This window comes from Corapipo altera, unplaced genomic scaffold, assembly GCF_003945725.1.
Source record: "Corapipo altera isolate COAL_440 unplaced genomic scaffold, ASM394572v1 0, whole genome shotgun sequence".
Taxonomy (NCBI): domain Eukaryota; kingdom Metazoa; phylum Chordata; class Aves; order Passeriformes; family Pipridae; genus Corapipo; species Corapipo altera.
In genome coordinates this window covers 57,806,259-57,827,157 of record NW_020884872.1, presented here as the reverse complement: position 1 = coordinate 57,827,157, position 20,899 = coordinate 57,806,259, and the positions used below count along the sequence as shown (strand labels likewise).

Genomic DNA, 20,899 nt, shown 5'->3' with positions numbered 1-20,899 from the left:
TGTGAACAGGGAAAAGAACGAATTTTTTACTCTATGTTCCTTTCTGCTTTGTAATTCAAAGAGCTGAGTGAGGTGCCTCTGATCAGAGATGGTGTGTAAAAATTTCAAGCCCTGACACTTGCAGAAATGCATGAGTGCTCATGAAAATGGGAAAAGAAGACAACACTGTGTTACAGCAGATGTCTTCACATGTATGCCATAGATGTCAGTGTTATTTACACAGACATATAAAAAATCCATTTAAAAGTGTGTAACTTAATGAGTCACTGAATTAAAAAAAAAAAAGGCAACAAACCAACCAAACAACACAGGAGTTTATTTTTACTAATGATTAGAACTGTACATTTTTCACTTAAAAAAAAGGGTTTCAAGTTCTCTTTCACAGGTTAAGAGGGCAGTAGGTACTCTGAACCAAAAACCTGACAAATAAAGACTTTCTGTAAATCTTTTATGATAGACTATTGTATAGAATATTCTTAGAAAATGTGTCAGATGGTTTGCATTTTACCTGTGATTACCAGTTTATGAATAACTTTAATTAAAAAGGTATTTTCTACAACAAATGCAGACCTATCAAATTCTCTAATGGTTTTTCATGAGTGAAATCATGCTCTGATAAATACAGGTACTGCTTTCTGATATAAAGTGCTAATGATTGATTCCTTGATGTTTGGCATCCTAAGAGCCCAACTGAAAGGCAAACAACCACAACATATTTTAATTAACATATATTAATTGTTTGAAATCAAAATTGATTGGGGCTTTTTTTCTTTTCAACTGCAATGACATTTTAAATGTCAGTCAAAGATCCATTACAAATGAAGGTTATAACCACAAGCATTTAAGTGAAAATGGATGATTTGACATCCTAGGAGCAACAGCCTCCTCCACTTTGTGCTGATGCAGGCTGTGTATTTGACAGCACTGAGAGCATACTGCTTTAAAACTTGTAGATTCGTTATGGAGCTTTTTTAGACTGTCATGTCACTTTTTCTTGCTCATGTAGAGAATTGTGTCTACAAAGGCCTTTTCTTGTAATTGTTCTGTGTGATGGTGTTTCTTGATCTTGTCCTAGAAGATCAGCAGGATTTTGGATTTCTTTTAGGGGAGCTTTCACATTTATTTTCACAGAAGTTCTACAGATTCTTATAAGCACAAGATTAGTGGTTAATGAGGATTTTTTTTAATATATCAATTAGAAAAGAACTTGGAGGGGGAGGAGAGAAGGATGACACACTGATGGCATATGTAAAGAATAGTATTTTACTATATTATACCTTTTGTTTGTAGATAGTTAATGCATTTGGACAAATTCAGAAAAGTTTTGGGATACATGGACAGTTCTTCAGCTTGTATACCTGAAATGTAGAGTGATCTGATTTTTAGATAGTTGAGTTTGGAAAAGTTCCACTTAGAACCACAACTTTTATGAACTGTAAGTCTGTACTGTGGGGACTGGATTAGAAAACTTGATCATTTCTAGATAGTGGATTCATTCTGAGGGAGTATTCTGGAGAGGTGGAATTTTCCCATTTGATAAAATCATATTGGAATATGGTTCAGTCACTGCTGCCTGGTCTGGAGTTGTGGAGTCCCCGTCTTAGTTGATGTCTGGCAAGGAACCTAGTTAGCAACACTTGTTGTATGTTACAAGTGAAACAGTTTCATCTTGAAGGATAAATAGACCTTGCATTTATATTTGTAGTTGGTACTACTAAGGATTGATTTTTTTCCCTCTAAAATCCAAAACAAAACTGTTCTCAGCTTGTCTCGTGTTAGCTGTTTTTCTTGGCTGTTGCTTCTACTATAGATTGTACTGTGTTCTGTTGACATTCTTAGTATTTTTTCCTTTACAAAATTGATGTTTTGGGAGAACTACTTAGTTGGTTTTTTTATTTCATTTTTTTTTATTTATTATTATTTTATTTTTTTTTATTAGCATTTTACCTGAATTTTGGGTTCATATGAGCTGTGAATGATGATTGTGTTCAATGACAAACAAAGCTTAAACTTAGATTTAGTGAAGCTTTTTTTTTTGCCTTTTGTGATGATTTTTCAGTTTGCTTTTGTGAAGTGACTGCTTTGTAATGCCTGTGGTTAAATTAGTTACAGTTGTTCTATAGAAGCTATTACAACTTTGTTTAAAATATAAATGAAAATATTTGATAAATAGTGGAGATGAGGAGAATTAAGGTTTATTCACTCTATTACTTAGAGTGAATAATCTTAAATGCCAGCAGGTGGTCTATTCAAAACTGATAGTACTAGTTGCATTTAGTAAGCCACTGTGCAAAGCAAGGGCTCTGGTAATTGCCTGTCCTTATGAGCACAAATGATTGCTAGGAAATAGTGACTATAGCATTGTAGGATGTCATTACTGGAAACCTGTTACATTTAGCTTTATGTCAAATATTTTTATTAGCCATTTGATATGTATATATATTAGAAAATGTAGCATTCTGTGCAGATTGAACTCGTTTCTCATAATAGAATGAATCTCCCCCAGCATTATTTTGTTGGTTTACATCTTTTTGGCAATTGTTATTAGTGTAATAACATAGTATAAACTTGGTAGTGAGTTGAGAAATCATTTAAAATCAAGTTGATTAATTTTAAACTCTCTTTCAATCTTGTTTTTTGCAAATGTGGTACAATAGATTAGCATAAACACTAATGAACAGTCAAAATCATTTATTCCAGTTAAAATCCATTTTAAATTTGTTATAAGCAAAACATATTTTAAGCCTATTTATTATGTGAAAATACTGCCACTGCTGTTCAGCAGAGCAGTTAGGTGTATGCATGTTAGTCACACAGGTACACAAAAATTCAGCTAGACTCTGCTTGAAAGACAGCAGTGGAAAAACATATTACAAAAAGCATAAAGCATTCAATCTGTGTTTACAATGTTAACAGGTAATTTTTATTAAATTCAGACATAAAATTTTCATTCAGCTTAGGTAAGCCAGAGATAGATGTCATTATGAGATTTACATACCATTAGCTCACATCAGTTGATTAGCAGCTGAGCTCTGTGGTACAAGGCTAGTTAGATACATTATTTGTGATGCCAGGAGGCTGCAGCTGAAGGAGGTTTACTGGCTGCATGCTTGTGTCCTTTGCCTTTGTGATTACTTGATAAAATGCAGTGCATCACTGTGAACAATTGACCCTTTTGAGCAATCCAGACTGGTCAGCAGTCTAAATCCACATTTTAAAGCCGTCATTATAGCCTCAAACTTAAGAGTTTCCAAGGTGCAGACAAAGGTGTTATCCTCCTTCAGTACCAGTCGTGTACCATTTTCAGACTTTATGAAGTACTTGAATTGAATAATATTTGAAGATACTGAAAACTCTTCCGGAAATCCATCCAGCCTGCTTTTAGACACCAGTACAATTCTGGATTTTATTTTTGCAATGAAATCAGGAGCATTACAAAAGATTCTGAGTCCCTGTGAACGGTCGTGGCTGTCAGTTATTTCCAGGAAAGTAGTCTCTCGAGATGCTAGCTGCTCCTTCTCCCACCTTGATTTCACTGCATCCGAGAGTACCTTAAGCTGGAAAAATTCAGCTTCTTGTGCCAAAAGTTGATTTTCTCGAAACCCCTCCGGTAGAAGAAGTTCTCCATTTCGTAGGAAGTTGAGTATGTGTCTGAAAAGGAGTCCATCTCTGTCTATGAAGTAATGACCATCTGCATCAAATGGACACATTATTCTTCCGTTTATGATTCCTTCCAGAAACGAATCAGGATACTTGGTTAGTGTCTGTTTTTGTGTGATATATAGATAACCACCAACATTCAGAGTAATCAGAGACGTTTTATATTCCTTGTCTTGCTCAGAGCCTTCAGAGTTCCTGTTTTTTTCTTCGCATTCATTTTCTCTTCTGCTTGCTTTTTTCTCCATTATTGAAGCTGAGACAAAAAGCCAGCTATCCTGCTTTGTTCTTGTCAGCTTGTAAAGAGGGTGTTTCTTTTTAAAAAGCACCTTTATTCAGCTCCGGAACGATGTTGGAATGGAAATGCTGCTAGCATTGCTCTGACTGCCAGCTTGGGTTTGCAGTAGGTGGCGTATCAGCTGTGTGTGCAGGGTGATAGCAGGAATATGACTGTAAAGGAGAATTTGCATTTAACTGTATAAGGGAAGAAGGGTATAACAGCTGTTTGTCTCCTTCTTTCCTTTAAGTCTTAAGAAGTTTATGTAGCTTCTGGGCTTATCCACAGAAATGCATACTACTGTTCTAAATGACACCTTATCTTTAATGGTTGAGGATATATTTGTAGTATCAGCTAGCCAAATCATATTTAGTGCTTAAAGTGTTAAACAGATAGCTTTATTTATGTTTCAAGGATTTTAATTTTCACAAGGCCTCTTTTGACATTTTTTTTGGTAATGAGTATAGTATCTGACACATACAGCAGGACAGTACTGAAAGGAAAGGTGTCCCTGTCTGTACAAGGGGGCTGTCGTCTATGGAGTGTGTGCACATGCATGACACTCATTTATTGGACACGTACACAGCAGTGAGATGTTTCCACAGAAGATACTCTGGAGGTGATGCTTATGCTTAGGGCTCGTTGGTCTGACTGTTTTAAGTTTTTGGTGAAAGCTCTCATTTGCAGTCACAGGGAATATCCTCACCAACACAGGAGCTGCAGCCTGATTAGGTTTTGCTTACTGCCTTTCTGTGTGCCACAGACAAAAACTGTTTTAGAGGGGGTATTTACTATTTATATTTGTAATTGCTTTTAAGTCACCAAGACTGTCTAGCATCAGTTTGTTCTTTTTTGATAGAAAAACTGAGCTGCCCTGTGGAACAAAGGGTTAGTGTGCCTAGAGATAGCTTTGAACATCACATAACAACACTTAGCAACACTTGGGTGTGGGGAGGCGAAACATCGTTGGAATCGAATGGCTGTCTTCCCTCCTGTGCTTTAAGCCTCTCTCTCAGTTGCCTCTTAAAAAAAGGTTTCCCCTTTAAACATTTGCAGCTTGGAGCAGGAAAGGGAAAGCTCTCCACACATCTCTATGTTTCTTTCCTTGGGGAAGTGGACGGATGGGAGCCACATCATGCATTCCCCAGCACAGGTGGAAGCAAACGCTTACCTTGGGCTAGATCTGGAGAGGAGGTCCCATCTTTTTCAAGATGTATTTTTCACTTTACAGGTAGATGTGTCCTGTTTTGCCTGATTAGCAGTGGAAAGGCAATTATTCTTATGTAAATTCTTCTGCTCTATTTCTAAATATTTCTACTGCTCCCACTTTCTCTAAGGCTGTTTATTGATACTGCAGGGTAATTGCTATTATATTTTATTAATTAATAACTGAATCTAGCGCAAATAAATACACTTTTTTTTTACTCTCTATTCTTCTTGCCAGGGTATCTCTAGCACTTACACACTAAATTTTTCTGCTGCTGTATGTGATATATTAAGCAGATATTATTCATTAGGTTTGATTTATCAGGAATTAGTCATGGTTTTGTTTTTAACTCTTTGATATGATGGATATGTTCATCATAACTTCAGTTGAAGGAATTTCAACTAGTTTCTAATTTTTAAACATTTGGATTTTTTTTCAAAATTAAATCCTTTCATGGTTATTGAATTAATAATTGAGAAAATGAAAGAGCCAATTAGTTTCAAGTGTGATTTTCTTTTTCTGTTACAGGAGACATCCATTCAAATTTAGTTTATTGTCAAGTAATGGAAAATTTACTTAATGGGCTTACATCGGGCATAGCTACAGTATTAAACCATCTTATAGTCTGTTAAACTCTAAGAGAATGATTTCTGTGGTGCTTGCATCTTACACAGTGAACTTGAAATACTCTGAAGCTGAACTACGAGTGTCCTGGCACAGGTGAGCAGGAGTTTACAAGGAGAGCAGGGATTTGTAAAAGATAAGAAATTTTCCATGGCCAGTTAAGCTGTCTACACTTTAACAGACAGAAGTTAGAGAACAGTATCTGCTTACTTAAATTTTCATCATCTTCTCAGTGTTCTAACTCTTGCAGTTGAAATTTTCCACTTTGGTAAACGAGTAAGTATTCTTTGAAAGATCATGCAAAGTCGTTCTAGTAGTTTGTATGATACAATATTCAAAATGAATTTGATGTGGAAAATATACTCTGTGGAGTTCATGAATATTTACATTTAAACCTTTGAGACTTGAAAAATTTAGAGCTGCTGTAAAATTTTCATCACCACAAACCCATGTAACTTTATTTCACTTCAGCTGACAGTCATCTGTGATACAAAATTAAAGCCTGGCATTTCTTGGTGAAAATTTTCCACTTTCTGTGCCATACTACAAGACTTTTCAAAAAAACCCATGGTTATTCCTGTGCACTCAGTGATACATATGGTATTGTCGTGCCTGTAGTTTTAGTGGGGCGGTTTCACATAGCTCGTTGTTTTTTGAAGGTGTAGCTGTGCTGGATTTCCTTTTTTCTGTCTTTTTGTCCATGCACTGGAAGATCATCCAGAAGTTCATTTTGGCAAAGATATGGAAGTATTTCTTGCAGTCAAGTTCGAGACTTTGACCGTTTTTGTGCTTTGGGAATCTTTTTTTGTTGTGTACCGCTGTGACAGCTGAGATATGCTAAATGCATCCCAGATCTTCTTGCTTCCAGCTTCTATTGAGACAGAGTAACTTGTTGCTGGGTGCATTCCCTTGCTGTGAGTGAACTGTCTGTTTCTGCCCTATCCAGCTGAAGTGTCCCACTTGCCCATGTGGGTAGCTAGCAATCCTGAAATGACTGCTGCTTCACAGATTATCAATGTCACCTGTATGCTGGGATTGGCCATTCAAGTAAGGAGTAGTGCTGGAATCCAGCAATTGAAAGCATATTGTTTGGGTTCCATATTAAGCCAGAAAATATACTAAGCACCCTTACACACACTTAGGAGAGTGGCTGTAGTAGTACTCAGTTTCCAAGTTAGTCACCCTTTGGGTTGCACCAAAGGGCAACCCACAGAGCTTTTCGGTTTCTTCTCGGTCAGACAAACCATCCTGGAGACAGTGAAAATGCAGTGCTGGTATTTATCACTTACACAGAAAAAACAAAACCAAGGAGGAAGAGGCTAGCCTGCTGCTCCTCATTCTGCCCTACAAATTTCCTTTTGGAAAATAAGGTCACTCCCGCTCAGTTTCCACCCTCTTCCTGAACCTCCTGGTCTGGAAGCTTGAGCATGCCATGGAACTGAGAATTCACGTCCAGAGCACACCACAGAAAAGTTGGTGCTTTACTAATGTTTCAGCTTACCTATCCAAAGAGTACCAGCCTCACTGACAGTCTGCTGTCCAGTGAAAATAACCTGGGTTACAGAAAACAGCTACTTTTATTTATTACAGTGCAAAAGGATATGAGGAGAAAACTCAGCTATAAGATGGAGAGAATTTTAGATGTGTATTAGGAAGCCATGCTAATGGAATCCATTTGGGTTACTGAGGCAGCTTACTTGCCATTTAATGTCATAACTCAGAAAATTGGCCAGGTCATTGGACAATTAAACCATTCAGTAGCTCCTGTTTCACGATGTTGGTAGCACAGATATAACTGGAATGAGAATATCTCCAGATGTTGATTAACAGTCATTGAAGCTGTTACGTAGTAACAGCTCTATATAGTAATTAAAATTGAAGATTTTCAAATCAGCAAGTCTGAAAAATTTGCATTCAAGTGATGGCTTAAGGTCCATCTGTTTTTTTTTTATTTTTCTAATTTTTATAAGTTTTATAAGTAGTTATATACCAGAAGTAGGTTTTAGAAGCAGCAGCACTTATTCCCTTACCTTTATCTTAGTAACTACAACCCTTTTACCCCAATTCCCCATATCAAATATCCCCTGAATTCCATTAGAAAATGTTTAGTCTCTTGTCAAGGTAGGCCTATTCTGTTTAGAGAACACTTGTACTTTGGCCTAAACCACAGAGCACAGTCAAGGACTAGGTGACTATGTGCCCCCTGTACCCTGAGAAAGATGAAGAATGATGAAGAGAGGGTCTCAGAGACCCCAGGCCCAGTTCCCAAGAGGCGTGACTGAGGGTGGACCAGGGCAAAAGCCGGGGTGGAAAATCTGGGATTGGACAGGCAGTATTATAAATTGTAACATTTATAACAGAGAGGCATGCTCGCATCTTGTAGCTTTATGCCTAGGCACAAATTAAATCCTTTCCTTATCTCACCTTCAAAACTAAATTGTCTCGGAGTTTTTCTCCCTGAATTTTCTTTTAGGCATCAAAGAGTTTTCAAAGGGCTTTCTAAGAAACTATTCAGGTTGCTGTTGATATTTTTAATAATTTTTGAGCACTGCAGTGCTACAAGACTGGAAAAGCAAATGCTGTGCCAGTATTTGAAAGGTGAATTGGATGACACAGGTATTTAAATATGAAAAGGTACTGTACGAAAAACAATAAAACATCTGACTTGGAAATCAATCAGTTAAAAATTAAGGGAGAATAATATAATACTAATCAATATGGGTGGAGAGAAAATAAGTGGTGCCAAATTTTTTTGCCCTCTTTTTTAGTTAGAATTTGTTCGGAACAGCAGATGATGATTTTTCTGTTAAATCTTGCAGTATGTTTCATTTGTCATTTTGTAGTAGAATGTATACCATATTAGTTTTCCTATAATTTAGCTATACAAAAATTGTCTGCAGGCTTCAAACTGGGAAATGTTAAGTAGAGAATTATCACTGAAATGTTCCTGTGATTTGGTTCTTGGTCCTATGTTTTTTAGTGAGCGATCAAGAAAGAGATAGTTAGTTACTGGTGATCTTGGAGATGATACTGATGAGAGTGTAATCAGTAAGGCAGTACACTGCTGATGCAGAACCATTTGGATTGTTGGTTGGGATAGTATTTTAACATCACCAAATATGAAGTTTATATGCCCAGGAATACACCCTAGACAGGGCTTGCAGTGTGTATTTTTGCAGGAGAGTTAGGGCAGAGGCTCTGATCTATATATAATGCATCACTGGCAACTGAACATAAGGTCATTTTTCTGTGCAGTGGTCAGTAAACAAATGTAGGATGCATCCTTGGATTCCTAAATAAGGGAATGCCAAGTGAAGACTGGGTGATCCTCTTCTCTAGTTGCATAGCTGCTAGGGAAGGGTGGTCTGAGAAGGGCACCAGCTTTGAGGCTGCCTTTTGAATGCAAGAGAGGTGCCATAAAATGCCTTTAGTCTGTAAGAGCAGAGCTTAGATCTAGTGTAGGAGGGGGCTATTCCATGTCCAGCCAACACATGTAGTAGCTGGGAAGCTGCACAGCAGTTTAAGTGAGCAGAATGGACTTCCAGGGCTTCCAACTTGGATGCTGGTGTGCTGCTTTTGGCTGGGGTAGAGTTAACTTTCTCCACAGTGGCTGTTATGAGGCTGTGTTTTGGATCTGTGCTGAACACAAGGTCGATGATATAGAGGGGGTTTTTTTATTGCTGAGCAGGGTTTACACAGAGCCAAGGCCTTTTGTGCTCTTCATACTGCCACACTGGCAAGGAAGTTGTGGATGCATGGGAGAAGACACAGCCAGGACATGTGACCCAAACTGACCAAGGGGATATTCCAGACCATATGACATCATCCTTATATATGTAAACTGTGGGAAAGAAGGAGGAAAGGGGCAACGTTTGGAGTGATGGTGTTTATCTTGCCAAGTAGCTGTTGTGTGTGATGGGGCCCTGCTCTCCTGGGGATGGCTGAACACCTGACTGCACATGGGAAGCAGCAAATTAGTTCCTTGTTTCACTTTGCTTGTATGTGTAGCTTTTGTTTTCCCTATGAAACTGTCTTTACCTCAACCCACAAGTTTCCTGTCTTTTACCCTTCCGATTCTGTCTCTAATCCTGCTGGTGGGGGAGTGAGTGAGTGGCTGCATGGGGCTTGGTTGCTGGCTGGGGTTAAACCATGGCAGTCCTTTTTGGTGCCTAATGTGAGGCTCAAAGGGTTTGAGACAATGACAAATTTGATGGGAATGTGCTGGATTGAATTTATCACTGTTAGTGGTGTTCAGCTAGAAATGAGCAGGCTCATGCTCAGTCTGTGGGGCTTGGTTGCTGACTGGGGTTAAACCATGACAGCTGGGAAGCAACAGCCCAGCTTCTACCAGTCAAGGAGCTGGAAGCACATGTGCCCATAGCCTGTCCTTACTGCACTTTCATCTGCTTTTTACCACTGCCTGAGAACCATGCATACTGAGTAAGGTATTCATCTCCTTCTTCCTTGGCACTGCCCACAAAGTGAAGGAGTTGGTAAAGGACCAGATCCTGTCCCACATGCTGTCAAGTCTGGCTGTGATAGACGTCGTCTCAGGAGAGACATTCATGAACTGAACTTTTTCAGGCCAATAAGAATGATTAAGAAGCTGAAAAATTGGCATAATGGAAGATTCAAGGAAACATGATTTATTTTTATTAGACTTGATAAAGGTGGAGAGTACATAAGTGCATGGATGGGCAGAAATGCTTTCCTAGCAGGCTCTTCAACCTAGCAGTCAATGGTCTAATAAGACAGTGGCTGGAAATTGGAGCTGAGTGCAGTCAAACAGATACATTAAAATCTCCAAGTCAGCCCATCTCTCTCTAAAAACTCCAACAATCGAATCCATATCAGACCATATTCTGCACAATTTCAGTAAATTTCTTTCATACCTGTTTGTGAAAATTGCCTTAAATGCTTTTACTGCATTCTGTTCATTTGATAATGATTGTCAGCAGGACTTGAAGCTGGAATCAGCATCTCCCCAGCATATCTCTCAATTGTCTCACTGAGACAACAGTTGAAATTACTTTATGACTTAGCACCAGGGCATTTGGGCAGGGAGGTCAGGGTGAGCGTGCAGTTGGCAGCTAACGATGAAGCTATGGGTCACGTAGACCAGCCTGTTGGGAGCTGCACTGACTGTGTATTTGTACCTGCCATCCCATTTAGGGCAACTGAGAGCATAAGACACTTGGGAAAATGTTTTATTTTCCCTTCTCATCACTGGTCTTAGCTAGTTTTCCAGACCTATTTATTTATCTTGTACTATCTGCATTAATTTGAGTAGGTATTTTTAACAGGGAATTGCCACTTTCATGCCTTATTCATCCGTTACCTTATAGGCTGATGTGACTATGGAAATACCAAGGCAGATGTGTAGCACTTTGGATGTTTTCCAGTGCAGCTGTGGTCCTGCAACAGGAGAAGACAGACTCAAGTCTCTGAATTTGAGTTTGGTGAATGAAGGCTGAGTGGGCTGCAAAGACACTAAAAACTGTATTCCGCCACTACAGTCTTGTATCAAGAGGTTTGCATGTGTCTTTGCAGATTTATTCTGCTAGACTCTCTGGGTATGTTAAAATCCTTAAGAGGGTCCAGGGAAAATGGGACATAAACCTTGGCTTTTGGACAGTGGTTGAGCTTAGACATCAGACAAGCTTAGCTGCAAGGCAGCGTTCTTGGAGACTGTGGACAACCTTGTACTGTGAGGCGATTGGAACATTTGATCTGGATTTGACTGCAGAAGTCAATCTGGATCAGTGGTAATTAAAAGAGGGTATTAGCCAAGACATCGAAGAGGACATATCCAGAGAAGTCGTGGATGCCACATCCCTGACAGTGTTCAAGGCCAGGTTAGATGTGGCTTTGAGCAACCTGGTCTAGTGGAAGATGTCCCTGCCCATGGCATTGGGGTCGGAACTAAGTGATTTTTAAGGTCCCTTCCAACCCAAACCATTTTGTGATTCTATGATAATGCTGAGAATAAACATGCTTAATTGGCAGGTTCATTTCCTAAATAGTTGGTATGGGGGAGCTCTCTGCTTTACCTATCCTAATCCTTAAAACTTAAAAATAATTCAAAAATTCTGCAAGGTGCAGGGAGATTGATGGTGACATGTCAGTGTTCAGGCAGCTGGCCTGGATGGCTCAAATGAATATAGGTTAGCAAGCCTTGAACCTGTGCCAGAGAAACTAGTGGAAAAATTGTTACCTAGTTCAAACAAACCTAATTTTGTTTATTTGTTTATTTTGAAGATTGTGAGTTGAAAGTAACAGCGTGTTTGCAGCCTGCTTAGCATTTCATATTGCACATAGAGTCTTGTGACATTCCAATTTATGTATAAAAAAAATCAGCAAACACAGAACAAGATGAAAAACTGACAGTTATCAGAAAGTAATTATGAATAGGAAGCCACTGGGGTTGTAGTTTGAAGGGCTTCCTCCAGGATTAGCGAGGAGGATAGTAGTGGTAAGTGAGAATCACTGCTTATAAAATGTCATGATTGACACAAATGGTGGTCAGACAGTGAATAGCTATGACAGGACTGTCATGGTGTGACTGGGATCGCTTAATTCACAGAATCTGTTTAAAGACAATGCATTTTAATGAAGCCAAAGGCAATTATACCCCTAGGAACTGGGAATGCAGAGCACATAAATGTGAGGTTAGAAAATACTCAAAGTAGTTGTGTTAGTAATATAATAGCCAGTCAGCTCCATAAACCCTCAGATCTTGATTTTTAGAGACAAACTGATCTTAACACAGTTTAGCCATCTAAACATGAAGTGGTCATGAGACACAGACACCACTGTCCTGCCCCACCCCCCCCAAAACCAAACCCCAAAAAACCACAACAAAAAAAATCCAACACAAGGCAGATCACTGAATTCTAAAAGAAGTAGGACCAATTTTCTTTCAGCAGTCTCCCTTCTTCCCTCTCTCAGCTGAATTCAGAGATTGAATTGAGATGTCTGAAGTGAGGTGAGAGAAATTCCATCTCCTGTATCTGTTATTTAACCTCCATGTATGTTTTTTGTAAGATCAGTACAATAGTATTGTATCTGGTTTCTGGTCTCTGTATTCAGCTTCATTTCAAGATTGAACAAGTTGCAAATAAGAAACTCAAAATTGATTTAAGTGTGCCATAAATGCTGTGTGATGAGATAATGCATGGGCTTAAATTACTTCATTTATTGAAAAGATGGTTGAGAAATGATTTGATTACTATGTATAAGTACTTTCAAAGGGAAAAAACACCAGGTACTGAAAGGCTCTTTATGAGAGTCATAAGAAGAACCAACTGCTAGAAGCTGGAGTCAAATTCTTATTAGAAATTAAGCAGCAATATTAGTACAACTAGCCACAAATAGTACGTACAAAATAGTATGTCCTAATAGTACAACTAGCCACAAGGTTCTGTAGAGAAGAAAGACAACAAAATTTTTCTATCTGTAATACATAGGAAGTCAGGCAAATTTACCAAGTTGTCTCTCCTGACCATAAACCTAGGAATCTACAAAACCAGAAGTGTTTTAATACAAATTTTCTTTCTTTCATTCAAAACTATCTGAAAAAAATATGGCATTCTTATTCCCTTCAAGGATTACCAAGAAATTTTAGATTAAGTCATTTTAAAATACATGATGTTGGAGTAATTGCTCTCTGCGTTATTCAGGGAGAGCAGACTTAGATTTGCAGATGTAGTAATATTTCAGTCTATAAGGTAGTAGAAAAATCAGAGGCGTCTCATAGTGCCTTGTGTTACTTGGCATCAGTACATCTAAGCATTTCTGTTATCTTTTGTGTTGCCAATTGAAAGTGACAATGGCAATGTGGTGCCCTACCCCAACAGCAAGACAAGGCTCTCTGTTGGAAAGACATTTTAAAGAGTGAGAGCTAATGAAGCCATTAAAGCTCATTGTTTGTTGTATGGCAAATCTGTTCCAGAGGTATCTGTTTTACACATATTGTACTGGCGATGTCCAAAAGAGAGGAACAAATTGACAGGCTCTCCCCTCCCCCCCCATCATTATGCATTAGAACACTGTAGTAGAGATGCAGGTGTTTGCCCACCATCACTTCTCTCTTCCTTTCTACATCAAGTTGCTTTTAATTTTTGGGCTTCCCCACCTTTATTGAGTAGGCTGTTACTGCTCTGTTAGTCATCATCGCTTTAGGCAAAAAGGTGGATTGGATAGCATTGGATAACAGCGACTGTCACGGAGGTGACTGTACAGAGACAAGTATTAGCTAGAATACATGTACGTGATGTCCTAGGTTATTAACTGAAAGTTTTTATTTCTTTTTCCTGAGTGTTAGCATATGTTGTTCCTTTAGTGAATTTTTTTTTTATATTGTAATAAGATGAAAATGTGTTACTCTTTTCCTGAGGATAGGAATGAAATTAACTTTTCATTTTACTGTCCACTAATTTTGGATACTTGATAATTGATTTTCTTTGTACATTATGTTTTTATAGTCACTGACTATATTCATTGCACGTTTCCAGAAAGCAGTTCCTAGATAATCGGAGCGCAACATCTAGAGAAAGGAGGTGCCACTTCTTACTTCAAATTTGATCTTTGTGATTCATTCTTAATATATAAAACATCTGAAGGCAAAATAAGGAAGTCTAGGGTATACCAACTGTGCAAACATGTTTTTCCTGCTTATTTCTTTGATGTCTAAATATCAGATATTTTAGAACTTTATTTGAGAACATATAATTACATTTTATTTAGTAAATTCTTACTTAGTGAAAAATAATTCAAATTTTGACCATGTTGGTGACACTCATTTTAATGTCCAGTTTTGTTTGTTTTTTTTTCATTTTAGATAAACTTGCCTTGGAAGGAATAGTGGTGCAACGTGCTGAATGCAGACCTGCAGCTAGTGAAAATTATATGAAGCTGAAAAGGTAGGAGTGCTTCATTAAAATGGATATGTGATATCCCACTTTGATGCTTTTATTATTGCCTTACTAGGGGTGGATGACTTCAGTATTATCATGGTCTTACTTCACATTTATACGGGATCGGAACTGGTCTTGCTTTTGGGGTGGATTTACAGTAGGGAGGGAATGAAGGCTTGTGTGGGACTTGTACCTCCCTCTGATTTTGTCTGGTGGGATGATGCAGACCTCTGTGTCCTATCATAGGCAAAACTCTTACTAGAGCACATGCTGTGCCTCTTCATACCTGAACATATGAATGTATGACTATATTCAACTATGATTGAAGCTGAATTTCCTGAAGACTTAAAGGTTTACATTGGTCTGTTCAGGACACACTTCTTGAGTATGGGTTTCGCTGTGGATCGTCCGAGTTTAATTCCACTTAATACTGTGCCATGTTAGACAAAAAGAATCTCTAAAAAGATAATTAAAATGCCCAGAATAGGAAAGAGTTTGTGGAGAAGTGCTCTAGCATGCTTGCTAGAAAAGGTAATGACTGAAAGTATCAGAAGTGGTATGGAAACCACAACACATAGATTTGAAAAAAAAAATCATTTAGTGACTTCTAAAAAGTTCAGCAGATATGTCTAGAGTTGTGATACGTGTGATTCATGTATCTTATGGATACATCTTTATGATGTTCTCTAGTAATAAATCAGATTTGGGATTGAAATGTGCATTGTATTAAGTGCTTCTTTATATATATTAAGCATGTGAGTTTTCATTAAATCACCCTTTTGTACTGGGAGTTTGTTGTAAATAGAGAAATTCAAAGCAGGACATTTCAGGAAGAGAATCACGTGTGACTAGTTTTAGAATTGTCAAAAGAAATGCAGAAAAGGCAAAGTGATGTTTTTCTCTAATTCCCGATCTGTTTTCTATGTATCATATACATTTTCAGTATCTTATGTTTTATTAACCTCCTCTGTCATCTAAATTGCTCCAGTATTTCCTTATTGCATTCATTCATTTTCGAGACTTTATGTTCTAGCTCTTGGCAAATCAGTACCATAAGTTTGTTCCTGTGCAGTGAACTGCTTCATTTCAGACTGAGTTTTGTGATTGCTATCATGGTTTTTGTCATCAGGGGGAAATGGAGTATGAGGCGAACGTGATGGTGGCAGAAAAGGACTCATTTCAATCTGGCAATTTTAAATATACATGAATATAATCTGTGGGATGTATTTGCTTCATAATTGTTCTAATTACAGGTTTCCCGATCCAAGTGCTTTTTTGCATTTTGCACATAGTTGATCAGATAAGCTGCTTCTGGTAAGGCCTCAGCAGGAGACTGAAACAGAACTGATAGCTTTAATTATGTGCTACCCAAACTTTGAATTTTTCAGCATTCTGCTTTCTGTCTCAGATGCATGCAGCCCCTCCTGGTATTCAATTTTGTCATATTCAACTCCTATAGGAGCAACAGAAGTACAAACATAAAGGCAGATTTTGTGTTTGGTATTGTTGTTTTTTCTTTCCTGCAGAAAAATTGTCAGGCTGTGTATACCTACTTTCTAGTTTTCCATGTTTGTAAAGATTTTTTGCCTTTTACCAAGAAGTTTAAAAAAAAGTAATCTGATCTGTTGGGAATCGGCATGAGATTTAGCAGATCTAGCAGTCACAGCTTCAGAAGAAATTGAGTTTTGTCCAAATACTGTGTCTGGTATTTGAGTAGTAGGATCAAATTTTTCACTCCCTTTACGCTCTCCCACCTTCAACATGCTGCAGTCTGTATTTGTGCATAAAAAAGGGTGACAGTATTAAAGATAAAACACATAAGTTACACAACCATGTTATATTAAACCATTTTATTCATTTTTCTGTTTACTGTTGTGCTTTATATGAGACAGACTCTCCAAAGATGAACTTTATAATATTGACAGAACAGCAAGTCTATTGTGTAGGCTTTAAGTGTTACAATATTAAGTTGAGTTGGGGAGGAAATAAAATTAAAAGATAAATACAGTTGCTTCAAACTTTTAAGATCTAGAAAATGAAGTTAAGCTGCATGCTCTCAACAACTGTAATCGTTTGTTTTCTGAGAGCTAGCAATGACCAAAAGAGATTATGTATCTCCTGGTATTAAATGCAGATATGGATCCTGTCTATTTTACCATCTGTATCTGGGTCAACAAGATCAGCTGATGGATGCATGGTATTTGATTTCCCTGCTGCTCAATAGAGTTTCAGTGAGAGGACAAAGCAATGGTCTTGTGATGCAGTTGCCAGCAGTTAGGTGGGAGATAAGTGTGACATGTAGGTTTGAGGATGAATAATGAAATCACAGAAATTGGTGAAACATGTGAGTGAAAGTGTTATCAAGTGTAGTAGCTGGGAGAGGTTTTTCCCCAAGAAGCAGCTTTTGATATGATTACAGGAAGGCTGTAGATGGCTGATGTTCACAACACTTTGAATACAAGGTACAAATGAGTGTCTAGGGACAACTAACTGGAAAGGTAAAATAAAGGTTGTGTGACCTTCACTTGGTGTTTTCTATTTTGGAAGTTTTGTTGTTGGCAGATTTATTTAATTTTTTTCAATTTTCCTGAACTTCAAGTTCTAGAAGGAGAACAAATACCATGAAACTCCTGCAATCCTGCACTAGTAAAGCTTTGTGCTGTTGAATTTCCTAGAAAATTTTTATTAGCAATGTATTTGTTCTTTGTAACAGCTTAATGATTAGTTGTACATTTGCAATTAGTGCTGCTGATGCTATTGAGGCTAGCTGGAAAATAATGTGTGGTTTCCAAGCACCTGTCCTGATTTCTGTCTTGTGGGAGTGGATCTCATGATCCCATTTAAAATATTTTAACTGTGTGGGGGGAAGAAATGAGCAGTCTATTCCCAGCTGCAGACAGTTTTACTGTGCCGTGGTCACAGAAAATACTGTGCCTACACTATACTTACTGTTTGATAGTTCCCCTCTTTACATCCTCTCTAGCCGGTCCCACCCAACCTAGACTATTTTCTTCATCTTACTTTCCACCATGAAGATGCATTATCTGTACCTTTATTTTTTCTTTCTGAGCGCAAGAGATTTTTTCTTCTATTACATTAATTTCATGATCCCAGTGTTTAACCACCTTGGGGTTAATGGCTCTTCAAAAAGAAAGATCTCCCAAGAGGCTTGTCTGCACTGGGAAAAATGGGGCACAGGGAGAGAGGAGTCCCCCAGACATTCAGGATCTCTTAGGCTCCAGATGATTTGAGAGGAGATGAGAATAAGATGTTGACACTCGCAAGGGGCTTTTGCTGTTCACAGAAGAGGGGAAATGGGGGACTGGCATGCACCCCATCTCAGATTCTTTCTGACAAATTACCTGTTTCTATCCTTCACTGGTCCTCATGTCTATTCTCTTCATCCCTCTGATCTTAGCAAACTCTCTTCTTCCCCAGTTCTTTCTCTGTCCCCCTTTCCCATTTTTGTTTGCTTCTGTTTCTCCATTTCCTCACAGGAAAAAAAATTTCAAAAATATTTGGAACACATTGGTATCATATACCTCAAACTACATTTCATTTTGAAGTAAAGTTGAGAAGAAAAAAAAAAAAATCTAAGAGCAACTTCTGCAAAGCTCCAATTCAAACTGATATTGTCAAGTTCAGTAGTTACAGAAAGTTCTAGAGGGCTGCTCAGGTCCTCTGCAATGTGATGGCCAGGCACCAGACTCACAGTTCTTGGGGGAGGTTTTGAAGGTGCATGAAACTGCAGCTCTGGCAGTTGTCAAATGCACTGTTTGATAGCGCTTCCCCAACAGCAGAGGATGGCAGGCAAAAACCGAGTTAAAATCATAGCCCTTGTTTTCATTCTCAAATGTGCTGCTGAAATACTGGTCACCTTTCAAAATGGATTTTGGAAGACTCTGATTCAATAACACCTAATCTGAACTACCAAACTGTCACAAAATGTACAAAATGAAGAAGATAAAAAAAAAAAAAGAGTCCCAGGATTACCTAAAGCCTGCAGGAGCCAACATTTAACACTGCAGTGAGGCTGGTAATGCCTACAGTTCTCTTAAGTAACTTAAAAATACATTTTGAAGTATGGTTAGTCTAAAGTGGTGATTGCCAATATGGCAGCTTGTAACAGGATTGCAAGAATTCTGTATATCTTTTTGCTTTTTCCTACAAGAGTTTTCTACAAAGAGTAGGATGAAAGTCCTTAGTATAAGCTAGTGGAAACATGCATGATAGGGTTTTAGGAAAAAATGAGTTGCAAAATGTTCTAGAATAGTTAAGGAACTTCCATGTTTGAAAAGTCACATCTTTACAACTACACCGTGGAGGCCTCTAGAAGTCCAGACATTTGGTGGTCTGTGTCAAGCAAGTGAAATTTATTAGTGCATATGAGTTGCTCACCTTCTCTAAAATACTGTGAGAGGATTGACTGACTGACAGTTTAGAATATTGCTGAAAATGAGCATTATACCAGTTCTTTTTTCACAAATAGCCCCTACTAGCAGAATAAGATTAATAACTTGACCAGCATGCTGTTTCATATATGTTCTTGTAGATATGCTTAGTTGGCTATGAATTCCTTTCCAGAATGAATATGTGTGCATACATTTGTGCATTTTCCACAAAAGCTGACACACTGCACAAAGGCTGCTCAGTTTGTTTGAGGTGGGAGGCCATTTTTATGCAAAGCTGAGACTGCATCTGCCTCTGAGTCAATACAACCTTGATTTTTCACATACCGAAGATCATTTTCTGTGGCTTGAAGTAGGATTCAGCATAGTACAAAAATACATTCCTCAGGATGATTTGAGTTACTCATCCCATACAAAAAATATAATTTTTTTCCATGTGCTAAAATGTTTCCAATCACAGTTTTTCTGGAGAATTTTGTGCAATTTGTGAAAAATTAAACATATCCATAAGGGTACTGTTAAAAGATGTATTTTATATTATTCTTGTGTTCCTGGACACCCACCAGGACCCACAAGTCAAGCAAATAGTTTTCTGATTGTGAACAATTGAACTGCAGAGTAGCAGCCACACTAGTACTGAAGTCTCTTTGTCCATTTTTAGTCCATTTTTCACATTTTTCGAAGAGACTAGTGGAGAGAAGCAAGTAAGAAAAATAAGGTTAAAGACAGATCAACTCGGCAGCACAGAGGAGTGGTTATTCCCCATTTAAGGGGTCAGGAGAGTTGCTTTTGTTGGTTTGCTATATATTTCTTTGTCATCTTAGGTTCTTTTCTCTGTCTCTCGTCCTTTTCATTTTGTCCGTCATGTTTTACTGTTCTGAGACTGGATTTTAATTGGTCTTTTATATTACCATGCTTTTTTGTTCAGTGATATGAAAAGGTCGTAATTTTGGTCTCTGCTTCCAACCATTATAATAATGCTAATAAATAAGGAATAGCTAATGTTGGTAATGCAGCAGGTATTTTGTCATATTCCTCTTAAATCTGCAGCTGAATGCAGAAGGTTAGCATGTTCTTTTTACCCCATTCTTGTCTTTAGCTTCTAGTAGCCAGATGTATATAGGCCAGTTGGGGGGCGGGGTGGGTTTTGTAGGGAAAAAAAAAGAGGTATGGTACATTCCCTCTTTTTTTGATACATTTTCTGGCATATGAATTATATTAGTTATGGAAACTGATACTTTCTTAAATTCTGGGAGAGACCGTTGATCTGATCACTGGATCTCAGTTTCCTTCCTTTTTGTAAATGCCTGGATACAAAAGATGAAAAGCATAGGCTTACTTGGTGGCTGACTTACCATTCTCCTTTCGTTTTAACTTAAAATGACTTTGTTACAGTGTGACATGAAATTTGCCTTCTTTCTGTTTTTTAAACATTATCGTTTCCAGGTTAGAGTCACAGAATCACAGTATAGTTGAGCTGGGAAGGGACCTCTGGAGGTCATCTAGTCCAAACACCCCTGCTCAAGCCAGGCCACCTAGAGTTGGTTGTCCAAGACTGTGTCCAGACTCCCCCTTATTTCTCTGGAATTGAAATAGTTTCTTAACAGTGAGCATAGTGAGTGTGTTCTGTGCCTTTTTAGAAAGGCATATTGCTGAGAGAAGCCTAGCATGAAGGTCATTTTCAGAAAGAAGAGAGATTGCATGTATCAGAGGGAAGGTACATATATAAGAATAGTTTATAGCAAATACTGCATGGATTTTTTTCCTTATACTTTGGGGAAGAAAATCAATAGTTGTGATTGGAGAGTTC

General features: G+C 38.0%; 2 protein-coding genes across 2 annotated transcripts in view; one reads left to right on the top strand and one right to left on the bottom strand.

Annotated features, from left to right (window-relative positions):
* GTF2F2 (general transcription factor IIF subunit 2) overlaps positions 1-20,899 on the top strand; it is an 87,000-nt gene that overhangs the window by 25,808 nt on the left and 40,293 nt on the right. The window contains exon 6 of the mRNA XM_027649255.1: positions 14,605-14,686. Coding sequence (XP_027505056.1) covers positions 14,605-14,686 — 82 coding nt within the window. The remainder of the gene's footprint in view (positions 1-14,604; positions 14,687-20,899) is intronic.
* Positions 297-4,140, bottom strand: KCTD4 (potassium channel tetramerization domain containing 4). Its single transcript, XM_027649269.1, has one exon. It carries the CDS (start codon positions 3,903-3,905, stop codon positions 3,132-3,134), a length of 774 nt encoding a protein of 257 aa, XP_027505070.1. The 5' UTR covers positions 3,906-4,140; the 3' UTR covers positions 297-3,131.